Raw genomic sequence first — 11,304 nt, 5'->3', positions numbered from 1 at the left:
CAAGTTTTGCAAATCAGGAGATATGTGGTGTTTCGATGCAAGCTTTGTACGAACTCCTCCGTCGCGTCGCCACGACGCGGTTAATACTGGGAGAAAGACCAGGAGTAGAACATGAGGAAAAACACGTTCACATAATCGAAGAAGAAAGACTGAGGCTCTCATTGCTGGTATCACTAGCCTTATTGCACAAATCATGGCCATATCTCCCACAGATATGGCCAGCCAGAATCACTCTTTTTGCAACCTCTTCGGTGCACAGAGGGAAAGTGAATAACTCTTGATCTTCCATCGTTGATGGGATCGAGATATTTGAACTCTATTCGTAAAGTTCCGGGCTCTCTGTGGTAACGACCGGATTCCTTCGCGAGTCCCGTGCGCGTTGGTTCCTGGCGAGGATGTCTCGAAGTTGGGACTCTGCGCTTACCGCCCGGTTGGGTTGCCCATGAACCCAAGGGACGAAACTGTGTAATTCCATTCTAGGAATCAACAGTTGCAATCTTTCCCGGAGGCTGGTGGGCGGAGGTGGACAGGGAGTAGCAGGCCCCTCGAAAAGCCCACTGTCGTCAAAACTGTAGAGTGGATAGTGGCGGCCTCCTTCTGACACTACGGGCGGATCAGAGACGGTAACTGCATTCGCCCCAGCAGACAGGTATGTCTCTGATACAACCGCATTCGTCGCCCGGGAAGGCATTTCTTCGACTTCATGTTCCGCTGCAGAGCTCTGAAGCAAACGGCGCGACGCGCGTGAGAGCTCAGGGTGCGCAAGCCGCCCATGGTCTTCAATGACTGGTGCCACCTCCGATAGAATCGCCGGTGCCGAAGTATGACGAATCGAGCCTGTTCCTGGCCTTGAGGGACCTGCTCCCGGGGTTTCGCTCCGCATGCGCCTCGTGCGCGGGACAGCTTGTAGCCTCTCAAGCAAGCCGTATGCGGCGGAGCCAGTGTGACTTCCCTCGATGAGACTGGCATCTTCTCGGACGATAATGACATCGTCGGCGGCGGCGGCCAGGCGTTCGTTGCTTGCGCTCGCCTCGGCCACGGCCTGTAAAGGACTGCTCATTGCCCTGATCTCGCCCTGGGGAGGCAAGTGGCTGTCATGCTGATCTGCCAGCACTAGCCTGCTCCTCCCGAATATCTCAGATATTGCATTAATGTCTTCTTCTATGTCCTCTTCAATGGCCGCCATGATCCCCCGAAAGCTGAACTCGTGAGCAGGGGGCAACTCGTTATTCATGATGTCCTGTTTTGACCTCGGCCGTGGGGGATGGATCTGGAGGGAAGCATCGTTGGAATGGACACGCACGAGGAGGGGTGGTGAAGGGATAGTTGTAGTCGAACTGCGACCCCCAATCGACGGGGTTGGGATGTGCCTGTTTAGGCTTGAGCGAGATGCATTGAGCTGGTGGAAGTGCAGGCCGGTCGGTAGAGGAGAGACGTTGCTTCGGTCACTTCGTAGGTAGCTCGAAGAGGGCGGGAGAGACCTTGATCCAGGACGTGGAGGAGTGGAAAGAAAAGCCCATTGCCCTCCAAAGCGGCCCGACGACGTGTCTGTTCGAGCATCCATATCCCGGGATCTCAAGATAAACAACGCACCATCGAAATCACTGTCGTATGAGACAAAACCAACCTTCAGATACGCTGTGAGGGCATTGGGTTCAGCAACGGAGAGGATGCGAGCCGATGGGCTCTAGCATTGATTTTGGCAACCCAAAGACCAGGTATCGTGGCATGCAGGATATGGAATAGAGCCGCCGATGGCAGTACAGCCCAACTACTTACATGCCGACGAGTACAAGACGAGGTATAGAGTGAAGGAGCAGCAAGGCGACGTTGCAAGGCGGGAGGGTTTTGGACAAGTTTCTGGCGTGGCTGCATTTCATTTGTCGGGACAAGAAATCAGTGTCTCCCAAACTGGCGTCATCCAACCCTAATTCTCGGTTTACCACACTCTGCTTTCTACGAGGTATTCATTTTGTGTTGGTGATAAGTTGTGACTCGTCGAGTTTCAGTCCTTGGTACTCTAACTACTGAATACTGAGACATCCCGTATTCCGAGGACGACAGCTATCGGGACGAGATGCCCACCCTTCAGCCCAAACCTGAAGCTGACCTTGTACAACTGTCAAGCCAGATCCTATTTCACTGCGAAGGACTACGAGAGACGTCCTCCCTACCTCCACCGAGGATTGTCATTGTAACCTGACCACTCGAGAAGACACACAGTTCACCGGGTATCCTCCTTGTAATGTCGCCGAACGGATGTACTCCAAAGCCACAACATCGTCAGCAAGGGTAGCAGACAGAAGCAGGCAGAAGCAGAGAAATAACCAATATGGAGCTGAAGTCGCTAGCTCTCACGGAAGAACAAGCTCGTTCCCAAAGCCTTGGAGCATCCTTTAGCGCAAAGAGGAGGCAGAAACGGGTGAATCTCTTACTCGAGTAAATGCATTCAACAGCCTTTTCTTGCGCACTTTGAGGGATTCATGACTACGTCTACCTCATACCCACCCACCGCTCACCAAAATTTGATGCCGCACAGTCCCCGACTCCTGCCATCTCCGACTCATTCGTCACCAGAGATTATCTGATATGTCTCGAAGGATCAGGAGACTCTGGAATCAGTAGCAAGCTTGTCAAATCGATCAGGACTGATGAGCCACGTGTAGATCGATCGCAGGCCCCGTGGAGCAGGCTGAGCCGAGGACTGGTCAAGCGGTCTCGCAAGCTGCCCCATTGGTACCTTTTCTCAATGGATACTCCTCAATGCAGCATCCCCTGCTGTCCTGGATTCGTCGGTTAGCAGCGTTGTAACCCATTGCCGACACCAGCTTGTTCTTTTCTCCCAGGAATTTGCTTGGTCACTGGTGGCCCCTCTATTGGGCGAAGTGCCTCAAGCTTTCCGCAAGCTTCCCACAAGCTTCATGCAAGCTCCTGCAAGCTTCCACAAGGTTACCCTGGGACGAATAGCAATGCCTCTGTTGGGAGTCACACCAGAACCTTTCCGTAAGCTCCAGACACCCAGTGCAGTGGTACAAGAGCTCGAAACTCTCCTCCAAGTTTCTATCATGCCTCCTCCTCTACCATTTGGTCCTCTCTCTCTTTAGGACGAACCTTGATAGAGGAAGCACTATGTACTTCTCTGTGGCTCTCTTAGCTGTGCTTCCAGCCCTGGCAGCCTCGTCGCCTACCCCGCGACAACGGCGCCAGACCAGCACGAACTCGTCTTCGGGTCTTCTCACCGACATCAACATCATCCAGCAGTACTGGGGTCAGATCACACCATATGCGGACAACGCCGAGGACTACTTTGGAGTCAGCGATGTTGGTCTACCAGATGGATGTCAGGTTGAGCAGGCTCATCTCCTGCAGCGCCATGGAGCTCGCTTCCCCGGCGGAACTTTTGACGACGGGCCCAACAATGCCAACTTCGCGGCAAAGGTCATGAACTGGACACAAGCCAATGCTTCGTCCCAATTTACCGGGCCCCTCAACTTCTTGAATTCTTACCGCTATGACCTCACACGAGACTTTCTCACGGGCATTGGTGCTTCGCAGTCCTTCATGGCCGGTGTTACTTTCTGGAACCGATATGGTCGTACTCTGTACAATGCTACCCAGGGCCAAGTCGCATACAACGCAACTTTCGCCAACGGGACAAGCCGGCCCAAATTGACCCTGAGGACAACGAGTCAGTCTCGGATTGAGAATACACAGATCAGTTGGGCACTGGGGTTCTTCGGACCCAGTTACCAGTTCATTCCAGACCCAACCCTGGCTAATTTCACCAACCCATTCGACCTCGTGGTCATCCCAGAGGGCGGAACTGAGAACAACACCCTAGCGTCGTACGATTCATGTTTCAATGATATCGACCCAGTCACTGGGTACCTGGGAGATCTGGATCTGTTGGGCTATTTGCCTCTTTACCTGTCAGACGCCCAAAGTCGCCTATCCCAGTACCTTCCAAGCGGGTTTAACCTGACACTCAACGACACGTACGCCATGCAGTAAGTCAAGCCCGTGTTTTGTATTCAAAATCTCCTCGCACTCACCTCCAAACAGGAGCATCTGCGCGTACGAGTCCAACTATCTAGGCCAATCTGATTTCTGCACCCTCTTCACCGAGGACGAATGGTCTGGATTCGAGAGTACGCTCGACATCGAGTACTACTACGACTACTCGTATGGCAATCCAACCGGAAGGGCACAAGGTATCGGGTATCTGCAGGAGCTGCTAGCGCGGTTGCAGAACCAATTCATCACGGTTTCCAACTCGAGCGTGAACAGCAGCCTGACCAACAATTCACAAACGTTCCCGCTAGGCCAGAAATTCTACGCTGATTTCTCGCACGACGACATTATCCTCTCGGTGCTCACGGCGGCCTCGCTCGACTACCTCCGCGACCCGCCGTCACTCACAGAATACCCGCCAAACCCCAACCGGCACTTCATCCTGTCACACTTGACGCCGTTCTCTGCGCGACTGGTGACGGAGGTGATTGGATGCGGCTCCGGCAATCCGGTGCCCAAGAATGCGTCGCAGACGCAGTACTACCCTACCCAGTACGGGTACAACCCGAGCAACGCGACGCACAAATTCATCCGCATGCGGCTGAACAACGGCATCCTGCCACTGTCGACGATCAGGGGGGGCTACTGCGGCAACCGACCTGACGGCATGTGTCCGCTGAGCTCATTCTTGACGAGCCAGGCCAGCTCCTACGAGGCGAGCAACTATGACTACGTCTGTTTCGGCAACTACACCATCGACTTCCCGAATAATGGCACCGACTATGATGGGACACTGTTCAGCGGGAGCGCCAAACAGAACGGAGGGTTGAGGAAGTGGTGAGAATAGGGTCCCTCATAATCACAGAGACTATAACCCCATAGCGTCGCCCCCAGTCCTGTGGGGCAATTCACGCAGAGGAGAGTGAACATGTACATAGGCACTCGCAGTATATACGATGCGTCCGGCAAAGGATGATAATGAAATGACGATAAGGATAATCGCAGCACAGAGGAGGGCATGTATTGACTGACAGATTTGGATCCCTGTTCGCGCATTCTTTTTTCTATTGTGTGTGCTACAGCATATCCGGCGTGATGACATTACTCTGCAGACCGTCGATCAAGACCTCGCGCATGGTCTGGGCGCTCTTGACCCGGATGTCGACGAAGCTCTGGGGGCTGTAGAAGGCGGTGTGCGGGGTGACGACCATCCTGCCGACGAGCCACTCCTCCTTGTCGCGGTAGGCCTTGATGAGGGGGTGGACGGCGTCCTCCGGGATGGGTTCCTGGGGGAGGACGTCGAGGCCGACGCCGGCGAGGATGCCCTCGCGCAGGGCGCGCTCGAGCGCGTCAAGTTGCAGCACCTCGCCGCGGGCGGTGTTGACCAGCACGGCGCCGCGGGGCATCAACTTGACGAGGTCCCAGCCGATCATGCCGCGTGTCTCGCGGGTGCAGGCGCAGTGGATGCTCAGGGTGGTGCTGCGGCGGAACAGCTCTGCGATGTCCTTTGTGCGCTCGATGCCGAGGGCCTTATCGACCCCGTTGGGCAGGTACGGGTCGTAGAAGAGGACGTTCCACCCGAACGCGCGGGCGCGGAGGCACGCCGCCGTCCCGATCCGGCCCAGCCCCAGGATCCCAAAAACCGCCTGCGGCTGTTGGATGCGCGAGATCAGCGGCGTCTCGATGTACATCCACGGCGCGACGTACGGTTGTCGCTGCCGCTCATGGTGCAGGATGATCCCGCGGCGCAGCGAGAGTGCCAGAGCCAGCGCGTGGTCGGCGATTTCGGCCGTGCCGTAGTCTGTACATGGCCGTGGCCATGGCCATTGTCAGTCGTAAGGCTCACTGGGACATGGGTGGGCGACTTGGGATGAGAGAAGAGGGGAGAGTATGGGATCACAAAGTAAACAGAAAGGGGCTCGAACCTGGCACGTTGCAGACAGTGACGCCTCTTTTGGCCAATGCGTCCCGGTCCAGTCGATCATACCCGACACCCATCCGGACTATACTACCAACGATCAAAAACCGTTCCCATCCCGTTCCCACAAGGAGGAGACGTGGTTCGTCCGACGGGACTGATGGGAAATATCTAGCACAGTAGACTTGGGGAGAAAGAAACTCACACTTTCAACTTTGGGAACAACTCAAGGTCGGCGGCCGTGAAGCCCATTTTCAACACCAGGATCCCGTCCACTTGATCCCTCAGGTCCTTGGGGATGGTCGACCAGGGTTTCGGCGTCGGAGCGCCCACAGGAAACAGAGGCGTCGAGACATAGTTCAACTTGTATGGATGAGGTGGGTTTGCCGTGAAGATCTCTTGTTCCACGACGTCGTCCTGAAGAGATCAGTGACTGGAAAAGACATCGAGCACCCTGGAATATGAGCATCAACGTACAGGGTAGATACCGTCTGCTTGGATGATTGTATAGGTTGGGACCTCGGGTACTTGGTCAGAGCCGTTGGCTGTGCCGACGAGGTGAGATGCATTCGCCGCCATGACGATTTTCTTCCTTGTGTTTTTCTCCTAAGCGTCTGAATGAATAGTGACGAGTATGTATAACTTAACCTTGAAAGCACAGAGCAGTCTTGAACTAACAGGAAATACTTGCATGGGAATATAAAAATATGGATAGACTCAAAAGGCCGTTGGACTGGAATGAGGGGGATGAGAATCTGGAGAAACAGGGATTGACCGGGGTAGAAGCCGATACAAGACAATCCGATACCGGACATGTTCTTCCGTGTCTCTCTGCCTCTCTTTTTTTTTGGTATTTGTCCAATGTTCCAAAGACCACAACTTGGCATATCATGTTTGGTTATTGACCTGGTGTAGCAGTCACCTGTTGCTTCCGGATATGATTGTGTCGACCTTTGTCTTTCTCCGTCCCAACGCGTTACTCATAAAATGGACAAATATCGATGTCCCTGGCCGACAAGGCTGTAGGCGCACCTTCTTCCACGGAGTATTTTCTCTCCCATTGACGGTCGCAAAGTGGCGAGAGGATCTCTCCCTCTCTCAGCAGTGGTCATGACTTTAAGCTCCAAGGCCATGTCAGAATTCCATGGTCATTGCCCTTTGGTAACCGGCCGAGACGGAATTGACTCGTTTAGATGTTGTTGCACCTCACAGTTTAGTGCACGAGGTTTGATGTTCTGACTGCAGCAATATACCCGCTTACTTTATGCACCATGTCGTGTGCCCGGTAATCGAGTACAATAGCTCATATCCCAGATACCATCGAGGGAAAATGCATCGAATATTCAGGTTCGCTATATGGTCTATACGCTCCCCGGTATAAAAGTGCATTTTGGTCTATATGCTTCACCCTCGTTTAACCGTCGAGACCGAGGCACTTTTCCGCTTGCCGCATGTGTTCAAGGATTCAAGACGAGGCAATGAGTAAACAACCCTCCGTGATCTGTCATCCGTGCAGGTTTGTGATTGTCAAAGTCTAGCTGACCAGGAGCTCTTCCTTTTCTATCCACCGGTACACTCTTCTCGACCGAGACAACCACTCTACCTTCGTCACTAAAGCTGATTCCACTGAGTGCTGACCATCAACCAGCCAATTAAATATGGCTCCGACATACAAGACGGTGGTCCTCGCCAAACGACCCAAGGACAACATCGTCCCAGGCGAGACATTCAAGCTGGTCACCAACAATCCGACTCCCTCGGCCGATGATCTCAAGGACGGAGAGGTTCTCTTTGAGACCAACTACCTCAGTATCGACCCTGCCATGCGGGGTTGGCTCAACAACACCAGGTCGTATATTGCGCCCGTCCAGATCGGAGAGGTCATGCGAGGCGGCTGCATCGGGACCATCAAAGCCAGCAAGAACCCACAGTTCCCGGTCGGCAGTTTTGCAACGGCCATGGCGGGATGGACGGAGTACAAGATCTGCAAAGCGGACGAGCTGCACAGGGTAGTCGTCCCGAAGGGCGGCAGGCTGACAGATGGAATGAGTGTTCTGGGTATGCAAGCACCGGCTCCGGAACTTTGAGATGTAACAACGGCCACTAACACGGACAATGTTCCAGGCGGGACTGGGCTGACTGCCTACTTCGGCATCATCGACGTCGGCAAGGTCAAAGCGGGAGACTTTGTTGTCGTCTCCGGCGCCGCAGGTGCAACGGGCAGTGTCGTCGGTCAAATCGCCAAGCTCAAGGGCGCGACCGTCTTGGGCATTGCGGGCAGTGATGACAAGTGTCGTTGGCTCACGGAGGAATTGGGCTTCGACGGTGCGTTGAACTACAAAGACAAGGACTTTGCAAAGAAGTTCAGGGCTGCCACGAAGGTATTTTGCCCCGAATGTTGTAGAGAGACGGATGATGCTGATCAAAGACAGAACCTGATTGATGTCTACTTTGACAACGGTGAGTGATTGTGTTGCGAGGGAAGAGGTTGGTAGTGCTCACGATGTATTTCTCAGTTGGCGGCGAGATCCTCGACATGGCGCTCGCCAGAGCAAAGGAACATGCTCGATTCGTCATGTGCGGCGGTACGTGATCCCCTTGGTCTTCATAACACAGCCATGCTGATAGTTGAACAGGGATCAGTCAATACAACTCGTCCAAGCCTCAAGGACCAAAGGTATGTCACCTGATTCAGCACCCCCCCTCTCTGAGCGAGTCAAGTCAGTCCTAACCAAGCCAATCCAGAACTATCTGATGATCATTTCTATGCGTATCCGGTAAGCTTTTGTCTCCCCTCCCATTTTCACCGTCTCTGGGGTCCCGACTGACCACGCTACATGCAGCATGGAAGGATTCATCGTCTTCGACTACGCCAAAGAATTTCCCCGGGCCTTGAAAGATCTCGCCCAGTGGCTCGCCGAGGGCAAGATCAAGCGGAAAGAGACCATCGTCAAGGGGGGCTTGGACCAGGCCGAGAACGCCCTGAGGGATTTGTACCAGGGGTTGAATACAGGTGAGTCTCGTCCTGGACCGACATTGGCAACGTGGTCTGTGACGGAGTATTGTCACTAACCGGGTCTCAGGCAAGTTGTTGGTCGAGGTCAAGCCCGTCAACGAACAGGTTCGAGCGTCGTTGTGATGTGTCACTGTGTCGAACCCGTATATTTATCTACATGTGTGGCCCCTGCCCCTGGCTGGTGGGCGGGTGACTGGACGGGTAATGAGTTTGACGTCCCTACCTTGGACCTAGTCTTCAGTCCCTCGTCCTTGCCCGGTTGCAGCTCACAATGCAATCAAAAGTTTAGTCACGATACCAATCTATCCATGCATCTGAGCTGGCTGAATTGCCAGCCCCTCGGTTTTGACATGTCACCTCCAAGCTGGTTTCTTTCATTCCTTCCTTCTTCTTGTTTTCTTCTTCTCTCCGTCTTTCTTCTTTTTGTCCTGGTCCGATGCACTCAATATATATGTCCATGTACCCATGTATGCACTTGTGTGTGCACGTAACGAGTTCGGTCAATGATGGGACATACTACATACTACATACTACATACCTAGATACAGACTAGGAGGGCTATACCGTCCAACAGCATCAACGTGACCTCTGACCAACCCACCTACGGGATATGATGTGGTATGATATGATACGACCTGACTGAGCCTGGCTGAGCCTAGCTGACACAAGTTTTCTCGAGCGCGTATGGATATACGAGAGAGGGTATTATATGAGAGTGTATGTGAGTGAGCTGGTGGTGGCAGCGAGCCAATTGATATCTACCCCCTTGGATACAGATAGACCACACAGCTACACAAACAGGAAGAAGGAAAGGAGAGGGGAGGATGGACGGATGGAGAGATAGATAGACTCGGTAAATCCCTAGCAAAATTGACAAGTTACTTTTTTTTTCCTTCTTTCCTTCTTCTTCCTCTTCCTCTTCTTCTTCCTCTATCTACAAAACACTCCCTCCAAAAGCTAGGAAAGAAAAGACCAGGACTGTATGCCAAAACCCCTACAACCGGTATCACATCCTCCTCCTCCTCCTCCTCCTCCTCCTCCTCCCGAACTACCACAATTTCTCCACCAAACCCCTCACGGCCTCGAGGACCTTCTCGTCCTGCGGACTCTTCTCCTTCTGGGGCAACAGCCCGCCCGTGGCCCTCGCGCAGATGATGTCGAGTTGATCCCTCCCCACACCTCTCTCGGTCAGGGTGGTTTTGAGGCCGAGGTCGCGCACGAGCTGCAAGATGCGGTCGCCGACCAGGTCGCTGTCCTTGAGATTATCTCCCGTTGAGGAGATCTCCGCGGCGCTGCTGCCACCGGCGACGTGACCCGTAGTGTACGGCAGGATGGCGGCGATGGACTCGGCGTTCTCGGGGGATTGGCGGGCCTTGACTTTCACGACGTGGCCCAGCGTCAGGCACGAGGTGATGCCGTGGGGGATGCCGTAGGGCGAGCCGAGCGCGTAGCCCAGCGAGTGGGACAGGCCCAGGCCGTCCTTGAGGTTGCCGCCCATGAAGCCGAGGGAGGCGTAGGCGGCCAGCAGCAAACCCGTCATGACGTCCTCGTCCTGGGGGTTTTCCTTGTACTTTGGCAGCAGGCGGAAGAGCTCCGCGATGGAGTTCAGGGCGACGATGCGGCACGGCACCCACGTCGCCGACGGGTGGTACTGGCTCTCGACGGCGTGGTCGAGGGCGCGCAGCCCCGTCGAGAGGAACAGGTGCGGCGGCGTGTGCAGCGCGAATTTCGGGTCGTAGAAGATGTACGCCGGGTACGTGTTCGGGTGGGCGATGCCCGTCTTGGTGCCGTCGGCCTGCGTGTAGCCCGCGATGGCGGTACACTCGGCGGCGGACAGCGTGGTCGGGATGGCGATGTGGACGAGCCACTTGCTCGCCGTCTCGTGCACGCGGTACACGATGGCCTTTGCGCTGTCGATGGGCGACCCGCCCCCGACCGAGATGATGGTGTCGATGGTACTGTCACTCTTGACGATGGCCGTCGCCTCGTCCAGCTGCGCCACGGGCGCGTGCTCGCGGATGTTGCTAAACGTGCCGGCGTGGTGGTTTCCGGTCTTCAAGAGCTCCTCGAGTCCTTTGATGAGCGGGGTCTTGGTCGCCAGCGAATTGCCCGTGATGATAAACGCCTTGGATTTCTCCGTCGGCAGCGCCGAGAGGATGTGTTTCTGCACCACCTCCGGGCCGTAGTACAGTCCCTTGAGGGCGTTGGGCCTGTACATACCCTGGAGAGGGTGGAGGCTGGAATCCATTCTCGAGATGTTGCGTCGTGGTTTTGTCGATGTTGATGTTGATGTTGCTGATGCTGGTGCTAATGCTATTCCTGCTGCTCCTCGAGAACTCGGGGTCCAACTGGCAATACG

General features: G+C 54.7%; 5 protein-coding genes across 5 annotated transcripts; 2 read left to right on the top strand and 3 right to left on the bottom strand.

Annotated features, from left to right (window-relative positions):
- Positions 1–316: 316 nt before the first annotated feature.
- On the bottom strand, positions 317–1,234 carry AYO20_02611 (hypothetical protein; the record flags this gene model as incomplete). The annotated part of the gene is made up of 1 exon (XM_022640915.1): positions 317–1,234. The coding sequence occupies one exon, from the start codon at positions 1,232–1,234 to the stop codon at positions 317–319; it is 918 nt and encodes a 305-aa protein (XP_022503171.1).
- Positions 1,235–3,129: 1,895 nt separating this feature from the next.
- AYO20_02610 (hypothetical protein) lies at positions 3,130–4,852 on the top strand (the record flags this gene model as incomplete). Its single annotated transcript, XM_022640914.1, has 2 exons — positions 3,130–4,007; positions 4,063–4,852. 2 exons carry the CDS (start codon positions 3,130–3,132, stop codon positions 4,850–4,852), a joined length of 1,668 nt encoding a protein of 555 aa, XP_022503170.1.
- A 235-nt stretch (positions 4,853–5,087) lies between these two features.
- Positions 5,088–6,508, bottom strand: AYO20_02609 (hypothetical protein; the record flags this gene model as incomplete). Its single annotated transcript, XM_022640913.1, has 4 exons — positions 5,088–5,812; positions 5,937–6,019; positions 6,135–6,346; positions 6,407–6,508. The coding sequence occupies 4 exons, from the start codon at positions 6,506–6,508 to the stop codon at positions 5,088–5,090; spliced, it is 1,122 nt and encodes a 373-aa protein (XP_022503169.1).
- Positions 6,509–7,587: 1,079 nt separating this feature from the next.
- Positions 7,588–9,068, top strand: AYO20_02608 (hypothetical protein; the record flags this gene model as incomplete). The annotated part of the gene is made up of 8 exons (XM_022640912.1): positions 7,588–7,987; positions 8,054–8,310; positions 8,362–8,389; positions 8,446–8,514; positions 8,566–8,606; positions 8,675–8,706; positions 8,773–8,942; positions 9,013–9,068. The coding sequence occupies 8 exons, from the start codon at positions 7,588–7,590 to the stop codon at positions 9,066–9,068; spliced, it is 1,053 nt and encodes a 350-aa protein (XP_022503168.1).
- A 925-nt stretch (positions 9,069–9,993) lies between these two features.
- On the bottom strand, positions 9,994–11,193 carry AYO20_02607 (hypothetical protein; the record flags this gene model as incomplete). Its single annotated transcript, XM_022640911.1, has 1 exon — positions 9,994–11,193. The coding sequence occupies one exon, from the start codon at positions 11,191–11,193 to the stop codon at positions 9,994–9,996; it is 1,200 nt and encodes a 399-aa protein (XP_022503167.1).
- Between the last annotated feature and the right edge of the window lie 111 nt (positions 11,194–11,304).

This window comes from Fonsecaea nubica (genome assembly GCF_001646965.1).
Source record: "Fonsecaea nubica strain CBS 269.64 chromosome Unknown Scaff11, whole genome shotgun sequence".
NCBI lineage: Eukaryota > Fungi > Ascomycota > Eurotiomycetes > Chaetothyriales > Herpotrichiellaceae > Fonsecaea > Fonsecaea nubica.
The sequence above is the reverse complement of the archived record's forward strand: the minus strand, read 5'-3'. Positions and strand labels throughout refer to the sequence as shown.